Raw genomic sequence first — 19,161 nt, forward strand, 5'->3', positions numbered from 1 at the left:
TTACTTGAGGAACGTCAGAAGAAATGCCAGTTGGAACTCCTGACGGAATTTTAAAAGTAACATTTGGAAGAACGCCAGGAGGAAACTCTTAAGAAAACCATGGTGGAACTTCTATGGGAACTCTTAGTGGAATTCCTGGTAGAACGCCAGTAATAATGTCTGGAGAAACTATTGGAGGAGTTCCCGGAGGAATGCCAGATAAAATTCCAGAAGGAATGCACCATCTCTTGGTGAAATTCTTGGAGGAACTCCTCGGAAATTGCTGGAGGAATTCCATAAGGATCGCCAAGAGAAAATCCTAGGAATAAATATAATATTTAAATTATAATAGAACTCTTGGTGGACTTTTTGGAGGAACTCCTGAAGATTTTTTACAATATTTTTTAAGAAATTCTCCCAAAATTTGCTCATGAGTCCGGAATATTTCTATGGACACCCCAGAAGTCTAAAACTTTCTTACGGGCTTACTAGAATTTTTCATAATTCGCGCACTTTTTTGTCAGTTGCTTCAAAGAAATCCCAAATGACTTCTACAAAATTATCAAATAATTTTTCAGAGCTCCCTAGAATTCTTGAATTAATTTCCTATGATGTGAAATTTCTCCCCGATGGAATTCCAGAAAAAGTGCTCTAGAATTATACAGATCTCTTGAAAGAATTTTCCAAAATTCCCACAGTAATTTTCCATAAATAACTTAAGAATTTCAACAGGAATTCTCACTTGAGTTACCCAGAATTCCTTCACGGGTTCCGGCAATTTATACGCACGGATTCAACAGAATCCGGATTTTTTAGAATTCCCAAACGGTTTTCCCAGAACTCGTATAACTCCCGAAAAGATTCCCTTGAATTGGTGGAGGAATTTTCAATATATCTTGCTCTTTGAAAATCAGTAATTCCCGGTAAAAGTTTAGTTCGGATGTGTGATTATAATCCATTTCTATTTTATAAACACATTCTTCAAGATTTTTATTTTTCTGATTTGAAAACTGTTTCATAAACACATCCCGGATCACTCGGGTTCTTTTCCCCCAAAGTAACATTAAATAATCCCATCAATAATGTACTCGGCTGTGGTTGTGCTGTTTTCCACGTCGTTCCGCTTTACCAGGGTGTGGTCAAAGGTTAAAATGTTCTTGTAGCAATTCTTGCCCTGGTTTTTGCGCGGCTGATCCTACCGCCACGAGCTATGTCGCCATTCCTGCCGCTGTGCAGATATGAACTCCTCCAATAAATTGCTCTTGTCGTAGCAGTGGGTGCCATTTCACGCTGCAATTGCACGATCCGAGCGTGATGCGCATCGCGTTGAACGGTTGCCACAAGTACACCACGGTACCGCACGTCTCCACCATCGGGTTCTGCTTGTAGTACTCGATCAGGTTGCACAGGGTGTTGAATTTAAGACCGAGTGATGACGCCGGTCACTTTGTCCTCTGTTCGCACCGAAAGTATAGTCGCCCGTTTTGCTCTTAGATACGTGGACCCGCACCTTTCAGCCGTTGTTTGTGCTCGATATTTTGTCCGTTCATTTTCTTCCACTGGCCCCCGTTTTCCATATATGATAGTGGACCAACTCCAACAGAGTGGTAAACCCCTTCTTACAGGCCGAAAAGGTCGCAATTGGTCTGGATCTTGAGGGTCACCTCTTTGCCTCCGTGGACGGACAATGTTGAGGCACCCGGACTCGATGACGATAACCGCGGCGAAATTGATCCATCGAATCCACACTCCAGTTAAAGCCGTTCCGCCTCGACACTTGGAACTAATGGATAATCCGAACGGGAAATTATCTCCTTAGTCCAGAAAATCAACAACGTCGGCGGATAGTTGTGAAAATTCCGGCAATAAATCACAAAAAACTTTTTAAAAATTACGATTAGTTGAGAGCGCGACGAAACAAAACTCGTAAAACTCAAATTGAAAACAAAAGCAAAACTGACATTTGCTCCACATACACATGTGTTAGTGAGAGCAAGTTAAGATTTGGCTGCCTACATACAGAAAACCTCGGATTATCTTAATACGCCAAAATCGGGGTATTAAGTGAAAATCCGAGATTAAATATGAGGATAATATGGCTTGAAGCATACCGAAATCGAGGATAATACGAGATTTGCGTATTATCCTCGTTGGATTACTATGCATGGAAGAGAGAACATTTGTTTCTCAGTGTATCACGGTAAGTTCAGAACATCTTTCCGAGCGGGCATTAGAGCATTAAAAAACTTTTTTCTTTTTCTAATTTAATTCTAAATTAATAAATACCCGCTCGGAAATATGTTCTAGACTTCTACCGTGATATCTCTGAGACAAAAAGATGAGTCTCCTAGATATTTTTCTTCGATGTCTAGAACCTGTCAGACCTCAAATCCGCCTCAAATGCAACAACCGTTTAAACCGGTGTCTACCTCAAATTTTAGACGAGTAGACCGATTGAACCGATAAAGATTTGACAGGTGTGGTCTCTTAGATTTTACCTCGATATCTTCTAGACTCGAATACCACGGGTCTTCTAGATTTCTCCTAGATGTGGGTACCAAATTGCTTCTTCTTTTTCTTTTCTCTGTTGATATTTACATAAAAATCCATGAAACACCGCATTTTTAGGAAGATATAAAACATCTCTTTATTTTTGTATATTGATAATTATGGTTAAATATAAATTGGGGAAAACTAGTTATAACTACGGTGCATAGTGGGTAATCGGATAGGAAAGAAACTGGACATGTGCATAAATCCACGGAATATCAACCAGATCCTTATCGTCGGAAAATCGGTTTCTACGTGTGATGACCTCGGTGATGACTCGGAGTGTCGTTCAGTTGTTCGGGTGTCCCCCATGGGACGGAGTGGCATGCGTAGTCAGCGTCATCACGATGGGATGGGGTAACGTTGGAGGTTGTCTCATCCCAACGGAATCGACGTTTCAAAGTCGGCATCGTGCTCTTCACTACATAGTCGCTTCCGCCAAACCGTTGCGATGGGTGTTGTCCGGGGTTTTACGAAAGGAATTACACTGTAATGTGCTGGCGTAGCGTCCAAATGTGTATCTTAAGTATCGTCCCAAGGGTTTTGCTTCCCTTGCCCTGGTTCATCACAACGAAGATCAGCTGCAAAATGAGATATGAGAAAATTAGTTCAATTCGAGTCAAGTACGAGACACTGAAGACGGCCTTACTGTTGAGGTCGAAATACGTATTTGTCAAACAAAAAACAAAATGTAAAACTTCCAAAAATGTTCGAGATGTACGGTCCGCGTGCGAAGCGAATGATAAAAATGAAAAAACATGGCGCGTGGCATTTGATCGACGAGTGCACCGGTAGATACACACACAATTGTAAATAGCCGAATGTACCATTATACGGGCCCGAGTATAAATGAATCTTGACTAAGGTGGTTTGCGTCTTTTCGAGGTAGATTCCTGTTCGCTTTTAGACATCCTTCCATGCGGGTACACTATCCATACACTACGTAATGCAAATGACCCTATTATCCACAGTACTATCTAGAATGTTTGATCATTGATTCTAACTTTGATTGGAAAACAATATAAAACAGTCATCATGTAGGTATGTATGTTCATTTGCAAAGCAAAAATAATGTACTATTGATTGCCTTGGTGTTTTGCCTTTGAAAAGAAATTCTTGCCAGTCCTAAACAAACATTATAAAAAGGATTCCGTTTCTGCAGTATCAATCAGTTCCCAAGAGAACCTCCGTTTGATTGGTTGACATTGTAGTTGGATTAAATCCGAGACTTGCCCTAAACTTTGCTGGTAATCCATGCCCATACCCATCGTCTACACCCATCATCTGAGTCCACCCTCACGAGCGGTGGATCTCTGTGCTGCCGCTTTGGGAATCGATTTGGAACGCAAGGTTTTAAATCTGTTCCAGGGGGATCATTTGAAGCCGCGGTTTCTCCAGGTACGTGAAATATTTGAAACATTGACACGGAATGAGTATGATAATTTGAATCATGTGATCGCTACCAGATGAATCCCCAGCATACGATACCGGTGCTGGACGACGATGGAACAATCGTACGAGACAGCCATGCCATCATGATTTATCTGGTGTCCAAATACGGCAAGGACGATAGCCTTTATCCGAAAGATTTTGCCAAGCAGGCCAAAGTCAATGCCGCATTGTGTTTCAACTGTGGAGTACTGTTCGCTCGTTTCCGGTTCGTAGTTGTAAGTATAGTTATGACACCGTTTTACCCTTTATTTTTTTTTATAGAAAATTGGTCAGATAGGTCATTGCGGTTCGAAGCAATTGCCAAAACACTGGTTGTCCCCAATAGTCCAACCTTAGAAAAAAAAATCTAGATCGAAAATTAAAATAAGGGAGTGCGGTAATGCATGGTAATATAAACAAAATTTAATAGGACAATTCCTGTATATGTCACCCCGGAATTCTCTTTTTATCTTTCTTATGTGCTTTTCTCATTAAACCTAAGTGATAAAATTAAAGTTTCTTTTACAAATCACTTAAATAAAGTAATTTAGAAAAAAATCTCATTGAACATATTCAAGTGCACAAGAGTACCGCTGCACAGAAAGGAAATAATGAAAACGAATCAGCGCGTAAAAAATAAAGACATGAAAATTACTGAATTCTGAACGTACATGGATCTTTTCCAACAAGTTCGCCCTGAATGTATGCAATTTCCAAAGCTTTATGACACTTTTTTGTAAAAAAGTGGAATAAAGCAATATAAATTGCATACATTTAGGCGATAATATCATTTAAATTTACACTTTTTTTGGCATTCCCTGCATGTAAATTACTTTCGTGTAAATTTCAAAAACTTTTTCTATCTGTGTGGGACACGCAGAAAAAAATATTTTAAAAACAACAATTTCTTACATAGATTCAAAAAGAACTTCACATTGTTTTGGCGGTAATAAGAATGATTGTTGTTTCAACAATCCAATATTGTTGTTTTGACAGGAGTCTCAAAAGCTTAAATTAGATGAGCTTTTTTGAAAGTTCAAATCGATAATAAAAGTATTATTGATTCAACAAGATATTTATTATTATTTTAATAAGAGTTTCATGTAGATTTTATTGTCATCTATTATTGAAATAAAAAGCAATATTCATTAGTTTTCAAAATACATTTTTTTTATTGATTTTCTATCTCATTGTTTTTTTTAGAAATACTACTTCATAAATATCATGCGCAGATGGTATCCGGAAGTGTTGACCGAAAACTAGCTATCACTTTTCCGGAAATCATCTAGGTAAACTCCTCCAGAGTAATATTTTTATCTTCAAGCGAAGCCACGGGAAGCAAGAGAACCAAGTTTTAAGGATCTGAAACAAAATAGTTGGATATGTTGTTCTTTCCTGCATTTGTTGAAATATTTTCAGTGACTTACCTTGTTAAATCAATCAGCATCGGTCACGCCTGCTCAATTCCAGCGTTCATACTTCTACGCGAGTTCTGCATTTTCTCGTCTGTTAAGTCCCTATCGATTTGTCTGATGGGACACTGTTTTTTCGGTTTTTCAATACCTAAAATAATCGCCATTAATAGGAATGGTTACAAATAAAAATATAACACAAAATATACCTCGAAATTCATATAATAGGATGATAGAAAAATTATTATGCCCTTCACATTTTGATTCACTGAGCAACTTTGTTTACCTAGTGGATCAATTGCAAATGGTCCAAATTTCTTTTAAACAAAAACCGTTGAAAGATAATATCGTAAAAATGTAAATAAAATTGAAGTTGGACATCAAAATGTCAAAGCAAAAGGATTAGTTTATTAGAACCTGAATGGTCCGTTTGTGACGCTGAACGTTAAAACGGTGTTTCATTGCATTTATCATCAAATAAGAATCATTTGACGCGTAACTTCATGGAAGTTATTGTACAGCAATCGCTAAAGACTCGCAGACGTGTTGCATTTATCAAGCTACTAGTGTTTCATATCGTCAGAACCATAATTAATACACAGAATTGTGTTTTACATGATTTTTTAACGGTCGTGTGACTTTAATGCGCCACCATAATCTACGCAATATATTCTCAAAAATCCTGAAAAGCCCATGAAAATCGTATGGTAATAACTGTATACATTTCAGATGAGCGCAAAACAGAATAATTATTATCTGTATTCAATTACGTCTTCAAAAACCTACTGAGGTTATTTTGAAATGTATTATCATTTTTATTTGAGCTTTTAAAAAAAGCTCAATCTCCATGAGTATTGTTGAAATAATAATACTTTGTCATTGATGTTATTTTAACAAATCTTGTTGAAACAATAAATTTTGTCATATTTTCAATTAAATATGGTGATTTAAAAACAACAATCGAATTTTTTGGTTCAATGTCAACAGTTTTCTGTCCGTGGAGGATTGGTATGGTTTTTGAAATACTTTGTAATGAAACTTGTATCAAAGTTTGCATGCAAGAGTTGAATGTAAAGTTCGAATTAAAAATTTGCATAGCGTTTAATGTCCAAATTTCTAACCTTATACATTGCCCACAAATAGGAACCTATTCTCATGGGTGGAAGCGACATCCCCTTGGAAAAAATTGCTCTCATGGATGCGGCCTATCAACTACTGGAGGATAGTTTAGTGGATGACTATTTAGCGAGCAATTCCCTAACCATTGGGGACCTCGGTTGTGTGGCAACGATTTCGACGGCGATGGGTCTCATTCCGATGGATCGTGACAAGTACCCAAAGATCTACGATTGGTTGGCAAAAATACAGACCCTCCCCTATTATGAGACGGCCAATGGACGTGGAGCTGTAGAGTTTCCAAATATTGTTCGCAACCTGATGGAGACAAATTCTCATGAAGCCTAATGTAACCCATTTTAAGAAGAACTGAAAAGCAATATGATTCATAAATAAATGCATTTATTCGTTGCAATCGTATTACATATTGCTAATTAATTTCCTCCTTTTTCTGCTTGAGAAAAGCCTTGGTCTCCTCCACCGGATCAGCAACCAATTCCTTATAGTACGGTATCACCGATTCCATTCGCTCCAGATAAGCGTTTGCTTTAGGATATTTCGATTCGCACAACGGCAGAGCTCCATTTAATGACATCAAACAAGTCGTAACACTTATGTCGGCTAGAGTCAATGAATCTCCAACAAGATAGTCGCCCCTTAATGCTTCTTCGAACAACTCATATGCCTGTTCGATCGCCTCAAGCCGATCGCGTGGGATCTCCTTCATACCAAGATGGTACACTGTGCTCATAGCTCCACGCAAACGTGGAAACAAAACACCCGAATCGAAGTGAAACCATGCTTGGATGCGAGCTTGAGAGATTAGGTCCTTCGGATAAAGAGCGTCATCTTTTGCGTACTTGGACACTAGATAGACCAGAATTGCATGACTCTCGTACACCGGAACACCATCGTCCACAATGGTTGGGATCGTATGAAAAGGATTCAACTTGAAAAGATAAGATTTTAGAATGAGTTTCAATGCTATGTATTGGATGATATTGGACACAACTTACATTCAGAAACTCCTCGCTCAGCTGTTCCTTCTTGAAGAGATCGACATATTTAAGTTCCAAATCTAGTCCCAGAATTTTGGACGTAATCTGGATCGCTCGGCCTCCTGGTGTACGTCGGGTTGTGTGAAGGATTATTTTGGAAGACATTTTGCTTCTGTGCTCTTCAACTGCTAACAGTGAACTAAACTTACTGGTAATGACATTGAATTGGAATAAATCATAGATAACAAATGCAAAGTTTTATTTGTGCAGAGATAAGGTAGCAGTATTATGTGTGACTATACCTTCACTTGCAGATATGTGTTAATCAAAATAATTAGAGAGTATTATGTGTAGAGTCTACGCGATAAGTTCACTAAAATCAGAGTTCCAGTTCTAGCTTCTACTTATTCCTCTACATTGTACTGACACAGTGGGCGGAAGCTACGAAAATAAGGCAGCGTTTGATTCTGAAAGAAGTTGCCTTCGAAAAAATATTCAAACGAGGTATTAAGGTGATGCTTGGTAACGACTTGGCGAGCGTGGGGCGCATTCGAGGATGGAGAGATGCAGTCTCGAACCGTGTATTGTGGCGTCAAATTGTTGATTCAGTGTTATCTATTTAGATGTAAACTAAATAAATGAATGAAGGTGATGCTATATTTACTTATTTGTAAATATGTCACTATGCAGCAAATCTAACCACTTTTTATCGGCGAAAAAATACACACGCCCCCTAGCAAAGCTTAGAACAGGTTTGGCGGCTTATCTATATTACTGAACAAAGTTATGTTCTATGATGCAGCGCAGACCAAGACCAAATAATATACACTAGGATCGCTGAATCGTAATGAAGTTAGTTAGCAGTGGTATCAGTTTTTAATGTATTGTGAATACGCGAGGAGAAGTGGATGAACGCTGTCATCAGAGGAAAAGTAGAATCACTGAAATTTAACACAGCAAGGTATAGGCAATGGAATTGAAAACAATTTTAAAAATGATAAACAGAGATTTTTTTGAAAATTATTCATTAGGCGGGATTAGAAATTTAATGAAGATTAAAAGTAGTACCATCTCCGGAATCATTTCAAGAAAAAACTTCATTGTCATTAACAATCAAATTAATTTATGTATAAAGTAGATAATCAAAATTCTAGCCTCATGCTATAAATTATTTGTAAATAAATTTCATTTTGAAATTTTGAAAATTATTTTGAAAGTTGCATCCTATACCTCGGCAGAATTCATTCTTCTGCTAGCGTATGCATTACTGAAAAATATTGAAGACAAATGAGTTATCCCATCTTCATCCTATCATAATGAATTGAGTGGAAGACAAATGAACTTATTTCTCTTATCTGAGAAAGTTTCCTGTGTAGCAGTGAAATTGCACTTGGTGTTAATTATGAAAAGGCAATATCTAATTGATTTAAAAGCTTCAAAGTCAGCTTGATATGAACAAGAACGGGGAGCTGACAAAATATCAATCAAAGCAATCATGGTATTTTGTCAGCAGTCAAAGACATGTGGTCAACCATCACGGACTGGAGTGACAGTTATCCAGCAGACTTCCACTTGCCTAGCAGCATGATAATCTCCACAATTCCCATCAGCATTCGAGAAGGATTCTCATCAGAATCCGAGAGGAATTTCCATCAGAATCCGAGAAGAATTCTCATTGGAATCTCTAAAGAATTCCTTTCAGAATCATCGAAGTATTCCATTTGGAATCCAGAAGAATTTACATTGGATTCCTTTCTTTGAAGGATACCCTTGCGAATCTGTGGAGAATTTGCTTCAGAATCTCTTGTTAATTTGCTTCGGAATTCCTCCGGAGTCATTCGAAGATTTATTTCGAAATCATTTGAAGATTCGGAATCGTTCGGAGATTTGCTTGGAATTTGTTGAAGTTTTGATTCAGAACACTTCGACGATATGCTTCAGAATCCCTTGAATATTTAATTCGGAGTCTCTCAACGTTTTGCCTCGGAATCCCTCAATGATTTGCTTCGGAATCCCTTGACGATCGGAATCTTTCTGACGATTTGCTTCGAAATCTCTTTTTTTATAGAGGGATGAAGGCAAATCTGCAAACAGACACCTGAAATTAGACTCACTAAACCCACCCAAGCAACGGAAGGTTACTTGAGTTACCCTCTTTACTAATACCCTGGTTCCCCCAGGAACTGCCTCCCAGCACCTCCCAGCATAACTTCTGGGGGATAGGCAGTACTTGATGAGGTATGAGGCTTACTTGGGTGCTTTCTCTAACATACCCTCACACCCTGACACGCTTTCTGACGCACCATATGAGTCTTACTTGGATGCTAACCACTGACATACCATGTGAGTCTAACTTGGGTGCTCAATCCCTCGACAGAATCATTCGACGATTTGCATCCGAATTCCTCGAAGATTTAGTTCGGACTCTCTCGACGATTTACTTCTGAATCATTCGACGAATTACTTTGGAATCATCCGACAATTTTCTTCGAAAGTCTTCGATAATTTGCTTCGGAATCCCTCAAAGATTTGTTTCAGAATCCCGCAACGAGTTACTTCAACATCCCTGGAGGATTCCCTCCAGAATCGTTGCAGGATTCTTTACGGAATCCCTGGAGGATCAATTTGGAGTCTTTCGACGATTTGCTTCGGGATCTCTCGACAGATGGAATCCTTCGACGATTTGCTTCTACATCCCGGAAATATTCACGTCGGATTTCCTGGAGGATTCTATTTGGAATCTCTAGAAGATTTTCATTGGAATCTCTGGAACATTCCCGTTGGAATCACTGGAACATTCCCGTAGACATCCCGGGAGGAGTTGGAATGCCTGGAGCATTTTCTTCGGACTCCCTGCAACATTCCTGTCGAAATCCATAGTGGATTTTTGAAAAGAAGTTCAAAATAAAGAAAATAGATGAAGAGGTTATAGCCCCCCTAAGCATTGGATAGTTACGCCAATGGATACACCTCAAGGAATGTCGGCTGAGAATACCGGTTGGGCTGTACAACATTCTGGGTAACTATTTCCAGAATCGAGTACTTATCTACGAAACAAAGGAAGACTTGGCTAGCGTCCCCATAACGGCAAATGCCCTTCAGATATCAATCGTGGGTCCACTACTGTGGACTTCGCCGATGACGTAACGATGACCATGTACGGAGAGTCCGTCGAAGGAATGGTTGCAATGGTTGCTGAGCTTCAAAAGTCATGTCGACTACACCTGAAAGCGCGTGTCGACGACAATAGCGGGACTATCGAGGATGATGGCGAACAGCTCTATAGGCTGTTGGCAAGCGAGGCAGTTTCAATACTGCGGTACGGAGGTCCAGTCTGGGCGTCGGTTTGAGCGCAAACTGCAACACCCGGCCCAAAAGCTGTACTCATAGGTTAATGTGCCTGAGAGTCATCAGCGCATACCGCACCGTATCTCGCCAAGCGACATGCGTTCTCACCGGTATGATGTCTATCAAACTGGTGGGCAAAGAAGACAAGAAGTGTTACGCCTTCAGAGGACCGATAATGACCGAAGGAGTATCAAGGCTGCAACAGTAGTCAAATGGCAGAGGGAGTAGGACAACTCGACTAAAGGCAAGTGGATCAACCGCCTAGTCCCAAGTGTATCGGCCTGGATTAGGAGAACTCTTGAAGAGCGGTGGTACCTGCATAGCATCAGACATGCTGCTTATCCCGCCTGTCCACGATGTCCAGATATGATAGAAACGGCTGGGCACATTCTGTTCACATGTCCCCGGTGGAAGAATGTGTCAGAACGCAGAACAGTGTAGTGCTGTCGCAAGAGTGACGAACAGGATAGAAAAAATAACTCAGAATTTGTAACGGTTTATTCCGGTGGAGTCATCATAAAATTATCAAAATAGTGAAGACGAACAAATCCCGCTAAAAACTTGGCTTTTGCGCCAATTCCTCGAAAGGAATTGCCAAGATTCATTTTAATTTGCCCAGCTTGCTAGTCGGCCACGTCGTGGTCCGAAAACCGTTATTGCGGAATCTGTTCTCCACACTTTTCAATTTAACAATCGAGCCACAATCACTTTATTCATTCCTCAAAACTATTCCGATTCAAACTATCTCACGACATTTATACACGAAATTGAGTTGACTCAGCAACTCCAAAGAACCGACCGCATTGCGCTGCGAATCAATAACAAACACTAATTTTCCGATCGCATTTACACAATTTCACTTTAACTTACGACGCCTATCGACGGGAACTTTCTGACCTCGATGTGACGAACGGCGGCTCTTTTATAGTGCATAGGTAGAGAAAATGCGCTCTACATTGCTCGGTGGCAACGTTTGAATCGTATGTATTTTTTATTTACTTGAATGAGGATGGGCAAAATTGCACTGTGGCTTAAAATTGAAATTTCTTGAAACAAAACTATTACATTCATTTTTTCCCGGGGTAAAAAAGAGAAAATTTGCTTTAGGAAATTTTATATTATTCAGTAATACTAAACCTAATCAAAAAAATTAATGCTACGAAATGGTGCTCCAAGCAAATGCCGAAGACTTTTATGCATCTGTTCCTTCGCAGAAGACTTTTTAAACTACAAAAATGCTCCAAACTAACTGTCGAAGACTTGAGTACTTCTGGTCTTTCACAGAAGATTTTTTTTGTACTGAATGCTCCGAAACTTACATCGAAGACTTTTAATGACCTGAGAATGCTTCTGATCTTTCGCAGAAGACTTTATTTTACACAAAAACCATGTTTCACCACTTTGTGAAAACTAAAAATTTCCTAAAATAACATTATTCAAAATTACACAACACTCCACCAGATGACCTTATTTAGCCTATTATGCCCCACGTTGGGCGCCAAATGTAACGGTTTATTCCGGTGGAGTCATCATAAAATTATCAAAATAGTGAAGACGAACAAATCCCGCTTAAAAACTTGGCTTTTGCGCCAATTCCTCGAAAGGAATTGCCAAGATTCATTTTAATTTGCCCAGCTTGCTAGTCGGCCACGTCGTGGTCCGAAAACCGTTATTGCGGAATCTGTTCTCCACACTTTTCAATTTAACAATCGAGCCACAATCACTTTATTCATTCCTCAAAACTATTCCGATTCAAACTATCTCACGACATTTATACACGAAATTGAGTTGACTCAGCAACTCCAAAGAACCGACCGCATTGCGCTGCGAATCAATAACAAACACTAATTTTCCGATCGCATTTACACAATTTCACTTTAACTTACGTCGGTTCCAGTTGTGCGTATGATACCACTCGCCCCTCTCAGTCACACCACATGTTGCAAAATTATTTAATTACTCTTAAAATTTCGGTTGTAGTGACAACTACAAGTCCCAACCGACTTTTGCTGACCGTTGGTGGTGGGCGGGTATGCGGTACGATGCCGAGAGCACGGCCTGCTGCGAGCTGCGATCAGCCAGATGATCAACGGCAAACGATGAGATGATCGCCCGATGCGAATCCATCCTACCCAGGCTTGGGTTTTCGGCTGCAGCTGCTGCTGGTCGATATTTGCCTATCGACGGGAACTTTCTGACCTCGATGTGACGAACGGCGGCTCTTTTATAGTGCATAGGTAGAGAAAATGCGCTCTACATTGCTCGGTGGCAACGTTTGAATCGTATGTATTTTTTATTTACTTGAATGAGGATGGGCAAAATTGCACTGTGGCTTAAAATTGAAATTTCTTGAAACAAAACTATTACAAAGTAAGAGAAAGAGGTCCTGAATACTCGCATGAGTGTTAAGCCAGCATGAGTTAACCACCAGAAATTTATATGAAGAAAAGCATCTAACGCGGGATTACTCAAAAGTAAGAACATTTCACGAAAAACTATTTGGTACCAGTTATGTAGGAAGATGTACGCAACCACGTCACCAAATATTTTTTGATGAAGGTGCTTACTTTTGAGAAATCGAACCTTAGATGCTTTTCGCCAAACTGATTTCAGAAAGTTAACTCATAGTGTATCGCTGTAAGCACGCTCAAAGTGGGTGATTCATTGGTCGTACTTGTTCCTTTACAGTGGCACAATCCCTAACGCTTATGTGGTAGCATCTACATTGTAGATTCTAGAACTGTTATTGCACAAGAAACGTGAAGGTTTCGAAATAACAACATAATTACAAAACAAAAGTGAACAATTATAACCGAACGGTCACACAATTATCCTGAACAAATTTCTCCAACGTCACAAAAGAACAGTATGATTGAAAAAAATTACGTTGAGGTAAAAAAATATATTTATTTGTTTAAACTAGAGACAAACTTTTTGCCGTATTAAAAACGCGTTATTTTAATAGATACCGCCCACTGTGCCCCATTATGTGTGCAGCAGGGCAATATGTTCTAACTATAGATTTGAATCTAAAGATGAGCAAAGGCTGAGTCGTTTTTTTTTGCCCGTGCACACGCGCATATGACGTCACAGCCCTTAACGTCAGAAGAAGATTTACCTTCGCTCATCTATATATTCCACTATCTATAGTCCTCAGAGCACCTCCACGGGAGTCCTCATCGCTATTCTAATTATAGCGCTCCCTCCCGAGTGCTATTTTAGGATAGCGCCCCATCTTCCCAATGGTGGTTTTAGGTATAGCAACTTCGTAAACATTTTGAGTTCTCACCGGGCGTTGCTAAAAGTAGTCAACATCTTGTTCAATGGCTCTACATTTCAACTGGAACTTGGCTAGCTGCTGAAATTAGTATTCTATTAGCATTTTATCAGTTATTAATTTAAAGCTTTTCTGTGCTCGCCATTGCACGAGTATGTATTTTGTGTGACAACTGACAACTATGCCCATGGAGCCTGCTGGGAGAACTGCTAAAGATTCTTAAAAGAACACAAATATTGCTGGGGAACTCCCGGAGGGATCCAAGAAGAATTTCCAAAACAAATCATTTTGATGAACGACAAAAAAGATAAAATTGCGGGAGCTTTTCTGGAGGAACTACTTGAAGAACTGAACAATTACTAAAGGAACCTTCTGAGGCATTCCTGGAAGACCTTCCCTTGGAATAACTATAATAACAAAAAAAAACATTGGAATTTTCTTTCGAGATAAATCCATGAATATTTCGGGCTCTAGCGGGCGCCGGTGCGCATCGCTCCTCATTATAGCTGATCCATTATTGTAATTATTTCTTCGCGGAGTTGAACTGGGACACTATAGTTAAAAAAATGAATATTCTCCTTGTTTTTTAATTTACGTCGAAATTGTTCTGAAAAAGAAAAAAACAGATTTTCTGCTATTTTTTATCAATACCAAAGTGACGTTTCACAAAATAGCAACCCTGTATGGAAATTTAGCAACCCAGTATTGGGCGCTAAATTTGGAGACTCACTGCTAATTATGAGTTGCGTTCTTATTTTACATTCCCGTTTATATACCTCCGGTGTAAAAGTGGGTCCCTATTAGGGGCCCGGAAATAGCGATAGGGACCCAGATGGGGACTCCCGTGGAGGTGCTCTAAATATGCGTAGTATGTCTCAGTTGTAATGATTTTCATGGGTATTTTCATCTCATGCAACAGTTAAACAACATAGCTAACTGATGCCTTCTAAAAATAGTAGGAAATCTCAATCATTTTGGTATTATTCACATTTCAAAAAAAGTTGTGATATTCTGTTGCCGGAAAATTTATGAGGCCGCCTTTTAGCCGGCAGCTCCTATGCTAAAGTTTAGACAAAGCAAGTGAATTGAACATGTCGCTTGAATTGAACGCCTAAAACACTTTCATTCAATTCACTTGAACGAAAAGTAAGTTGAACAAGTTCAACTTTTGGCAAGTCAATTAAATTCTGAGTTGTTCAATTCACTTGCCCTGTCAAAATGTAGCATTTGGGAACAACGTACCAAGCGTCTGCCAATAAGTAATTCTGGTATGGACAGTGCGTGTATACATTCTCCTTCGGAGATTTCTTTGAGGAATTCCTTTGGAAGTTTCTTTAGCAATTCCAGCGGAAATTTCTTAAGAAATTCCTTAAAAAATTCCATTCGGTTTTTTGAGAATTTCTTCTGACATTTTTTTGAGGATTTCTTTGGAAATTTTTCCTTTTGAAATTGTTTGGGCAATTATTTCATGAATCTCTGGAAAAAGGAATTCATTCAAAATTTGCCTAAGGAATTTCTTCAGAACTTCTTCCAGCAATTCCTTTAAAACATTCTCCGGGAATAATTCCGGAACTTCCTGCAGAAATTTCTTCGAAAATGCCTTCATCTTTCCGAAAGTCTTTTAGTGTTTGTTGTTTATTTTTGGATTTTTTTTAAATCCAGTAAGTAACATCGCAAACAACTTCATTTTCAATAAAATTCAAAGGATCTTCCGAAAAGAAAATCTGGAGAAATCTTTGAAGGAAATCTCGGAGGTTGTTCGAATAATCTTTTAAGGAAGTCTCTGGAGGAATATCCGAAGGAATTCAGGGCGGCATTTTTTTGATTATAAGAAATAAAATTCTGGAGGAGTTCCCAAAAAATTTTTGGAGGCGTTTTTGGAGAAATTTGTGTTGGGTTTAGTGCAGGAATCTCCAAATAAATTGTTGAAGGCATTCCCAAAAGAGAACCTGAATGGATTTTCGAAAATAATTCCTTTAAACTTTAAAAGAGTTTTTGAAGGTAAAACACTTCCCTAAAAAATTCCTAAAGGAATTTCCAGAGAAATCCATAAAGGTATTTTTGAAGAATTTCATGATGGAATTTCCGAAGGAATTCTCAAAAGAAATTACGAAGAAATTCCTAATAGAATTTCAGAGAAAATGCCTACTGATATTTCTGATGTAATTCCTAGATTTCTTCAAGAAATCTTTTTCCTTTGGAATTTTTCCCAGTAATTTATTCGCATTTCCTCCAGAGATTCCTTTGAAGATTCGTCCAGGAATTCCCTAGGAAATTGCCCAAAAAGTTCTACAAAAACTCCTCCGGAAACGAATTCCAGAAAGTTCTTCGGAAGTTCTTTCGGATATTCCTTAAAATTTACCTCAGAAATTACGTCAGAATTTTCTTCCACTTATTCCTTTGTTTAATAAAACCATAGGAAATTTGTTAAGGTTCGTTCTTTTGGGAATTCATTTGAAAATTTCGTAGGAAAATGCTTTAGGAATTTCTTCTTAGAATCCATTAGGAATTCTTTCGTAATTTCCTTAGAAATTCTTTCGGATGGACCTTCCGAAAAGCATGCGCAAATTGCTTTTGATACACGCCAAAGTTGTTTCAATTTTAAAGCCGAACAAAAATTTAGCAGTAGTTATCGCCCAATCAATTATTTTGAATGTTGAATGAATTTTGATGGCCCTTTAATGAGAATTCAATTGTTGCTGATGAGCAATTCGGTTTTCGTCATGGGCATTCAATCACTCATCAGTTATTAAAAGTATAATCCATTCGACGTTCTTACTATGCAAACTAAGGACTGCAAATGTTATTTGCCTCTACCTAATGGGATACTTCTCTTATCCCTACTGCCGTTTCATGCTGCACGTGTTTAACGGTGCTAAAGAATGCATGCATTTTTGACCATGTCTATCCATTATATGAAAATTCATATAAAATATTTCTGTAATAGAACACAACATTCAAACATGCTTAACTGCCTGTTGAAACTAACATTTCAATAGCTCACTGAATGACACAATTATTTGCGGTATCGATAGTTATCAAATATCAACAATCACTCTTTGGTAATGTGCACAGGTGAACCTTCCGGTTTCAGAATAAAAAGTCATTACTATATTATTCATGTATTAACACGATCCAATGTAACGTGTCTTCTCTTTATTCGCGATATTTACTACATCTATATCGAACAGGCGATGGAAACACACAAACATAACAATATCTCATAAATAGCCATTCTCGCTAAAAGCGCACCAGACCAGAGTAGTACGAATCAAGCACTCGCCAAGTGAGCTTCGCCGCCTTCATCGCTTCGCAAATAGTCACCATCAGCGGTCAGAATGGGTAAAGTTCAGCTCTACACCGCCAAGCTGAGTCCTCCGGGTCGTGCAGTTGAGATGACCGCCAAGGCTCTCGGGTTGGAGTTGGACATTCATCCGATAAATCTGATCGCTGGCGATCATCTGAAACCGGAGTTTGTCAAGGTACTAACCGCTTCCACCATTACTGTTGAGATGATTAACTTCACTAATTGGTTTATAAATATGACAGATGAACCCCCAGCACACGATCCCACTGATTGTCGATGGGGATGGTACGATCGTTTACGACAGTCACGCTATTATCATCTACCTGGTGAGCAAATACGGCAAGGATGATTCGCTATACCCACAGGACGCTGCAACACGCGCGAAGATCAATGCGGCACTTCACTTCGATTCGGGGGTATTGTTCGCTCGTTTTCGATTCTACTTGGTGAGTGTGATAACCTTTTGGTTCGTACTTGGGGATGAATATGTTATCAATTCTTTTTTCGCAGGAGCCAATTCTGTACTACGGAAGTCCCGATACACCGCAGGACAAGATCGACTATTTGAAGATAGGCTACCAACTGTTGAACGATACGATCGTGGATGACTACATCGTTGGCAATCAGCTGACCTTGGCGGATCTCAGCTGCATCACTAGCATTGCCTCTTACCATGCCATTTTCCCTATCGATTCGGCCCAGTTTCCTAAACTGGCCGCTTGGGTGGAACGCATGAAGAAGCTACCGTACTACAAGGGAATCAATCAGGACGGTGCTGAAGAATTGGCCGCGGTTTATCAAGATAAACTCGCTCAGAATCGTGCTGCGAAGAAGTGAGTATTGATAACTGTCTGCGCGAATAATAAATTTGTACTATGATTACATTTTGAATTGCTATTTATTTTTTCCGAATGCCGTCTGTGCAATGCACTATCATTTGCATACTAAACAATCATGACTATGTTGGTAGTAAGCCGGCATACACCAATGGTGCTAGTGCTCACAAACACCAATTGCTATAATGTTATAAACAAGTTCGGTACCACACCCACTTCTAGTAACAATAACTACAGACGATGTAAATATACATAGAACATAACGATTAAATAACGATTATATAACGATTCCGTTAGAACATAACGGAAATGAAACGATTACTTTTTTATCCAACTAATAAGTAACTTTTGTGTAATTGAAATAATATCTTACCAAAACATTACCATTGTAGTAAACTTGCCGTTGTCCGTCATTTTATAGTAAATAAGTAAGTCGTTCTAATGTTTATTTATATAGCTATTTATAGTTATATATGCTCTATCAAAGTGATTTTTAAACAAATGTAAATTCTTCGCTTAATGATCGTTTTGTTTCTTGACAAAAAATCAACTTAATTCGAATGTGTAACAATGGTTGTGTTTTCAAAACATTATAGGAAATGCAATATGTAAACTGACGAGTTAAGTATGAGACAATGAAGAATAGCTTTAGAATATGGTAATGTTGATAACGGCCAAACTAAAAACTCCCCCCAAAGAATTAGAAATTTTCCATAAAAATTGGAATATTATAAATAAATAAATAAAATAAATAAAAAATAAATAAATCAGGGTATGAACAATAAAAACCTAAATATAAAATTTGCACAAATAATGCGAAATTTCCATAAAAAATTAAGAATTTTCCACAAAACAAAAATCTAGTTCTTCATGCAAATGTTATGTTTCTGCCTATTAATAACAGATG

The 19,161-nt window shown here is 38.6% G+C and overlaps 3 protein-coding genes and 1 long non-coding RNA gene across 5 annotated transcripts; 2 read left to right on the top strand and 2 right to left on the bottom strand.

Moving 5' to 3' along the window:
* The first annotated feature begins 3,740 nt into the window (after positions 1 to 3,740).
* LOC134213096 (glutathione S-transferase 1-like) lies at positions 3,741 to 6,920 on the top strand. Its single transcript, XM_062691699.1, has 3 exons — positions 3,741 to 3,927; positions 3,996 to 4,196; positions 6,516 to 6,920. Exons 1-3 carry the CDS (start codon positions 3,784 to 3,786, stop codon positions 6,834 to 6,836), a joined length of 666 nt encoding a protein of 221 aa, XP_062547683.1. The 5' UTR covers positions 3,741 to 3,783; the 3' UTR covers positions 6,837 to 6,920.
* On the bottom strand, positions 5,124 to 5,656 carry LOC134213097 (uncharacterized). Its single transcript, XR_009979400.1, has 3 exons — positions 5,582 to 5,656; positions 5,388 to 5,523; positions 5,124 to 5,322 (listed from the first exon to the last, which is right to left on the bottom strand). It is a non-coding gene; the product is annotated as an uncharacterized LOC134213097 (long non-coding RNA).
* Positions 6,869 to 12,725, bottom strand: LOC134213095 (glutathione S-transferase 1-like). 2 transcript variants are annotated; one of them, XM_062691697.1, is made up of 3 exons: positions 12,721 to 12,725; positions 7,505 to 7,694; positions 6,869 to 7,437 (listed from the first exon to the last, which is right to left on the bottom strand). In XM_062691697.1, the coding sequence occupies exons 2-3, from the start codon at positions 7,649 to 7,651 to the stop codon at positions 6,919 to 6,921; spliced, it is 666 nt and encodes a 221-aa protein (XP_062547681.1). In that variant the 5' UTR covers positions 7,652 to 7,694; positions 12,721 to 12,725; the 3' UTR covers positions 6,869 to 6,918. The 2 variants fall into 2 exon arrangements, with proteins under 2 accessions (XP_062547681.1, XP_062547680.1); XM_062691696.1 differs by lacking the exon at positions 12,721 to 12,725 and adding an exon at positions 7,789 to 8,176.
* A 4,628-nt stretch (positions 12,726 to 17,353) lies between these two features.
* On the top strand, positions 17,354 to 18,302 carry LOC134213093 (glutathione S-transferase 1-like). The gene is made up of 3 exons (XM_062691694.1): positions 17,354 to 17,593; positions 17,661 to 17,864; positions 17,929 to 18,302. Exons 1-3 carry the CDS (start codon positions 17,450 to 17,452, stop codon positions 18,253 to 18,255), a joined length of 675 nt encoding a protein of 224 aa, XP_062547678.1. The 5' UTR covers positions 17,354 to 17,449; the 3' UTR covers positions 18,256 to 18,302.
* The last annotated feature ends 859 nt before the right edge of the window (positions 18,303 to 19,161 follow it).

This window comes from Armigeres subalbatus, chromosome 2 (genome assembly GCF_024139115.2).
Source record: "Armigeres subalbatus isolate Guangzhou_Male chromosome 2, GZ_Asu_2, whole genome shotgun sequence".
Lineage (NCBI taxonomy): Eukaryota > Metazoa > Arthropoda > Insecta > Diptera > Culicidae > Armigeres > Armigeres subalbatus.

Coding starts and splice junctions, on each gene's coding strand:
- LOC134213096 (XM_062691699.1), top strand. CDS start 3,784: ATGCCCATACCCATCGTCTACACCCATCATCTGAGTCCACCCTCACGA. Junction 3,928..3,995: donor TGAAGCCGCGGTTTCTCCAG/GTACGTGAAATA, acceptor GATCGCTACCAG/ATGAATCCCCAGCATACGAT. Junction 4,197..6,515: donor CTCGTTTCCGGTTCGTAGTT/GTAAGTATAGTT, acceptor GCCCACAAATAG/GAACCTATTCTCATGGGTGG.
- LOC134213095 (XM_062691697.1), bottom strand. CDS start 7,651: ATGTCTTCCAAAATAATCCTTCACACAACCCGACGTACACCAGGAGGC. Junction 7,438..7,504: donor TGAGCGAGGAGTTTCTGAAT/GTAAGTTGTGTC, acceptor TATCTTTTCAAG/TTGAATCCTTTTCATACGAT.
- LOC134213093 (XM_062691694.1), top strand. CDS start 17,450: ATGGGTAAAGTTCAGCTCTACACCGCCAAGCTGAGTCCTCCGGGTCGT. Junction 17,594..17,660: donor TGAAACCGGAGTTTGTCAAG/GTACTAACCGCT, acceptor TAAATATGACAG/ATGAACCCCCAGCACACGAT. Junction 17,865..17,928: donor CTCGTTTTCGATTCTACTTG/GTGAGTGTGATA, acceptor CTTTTTTCGCAG/GAGCCAATTCTGTACTACGG.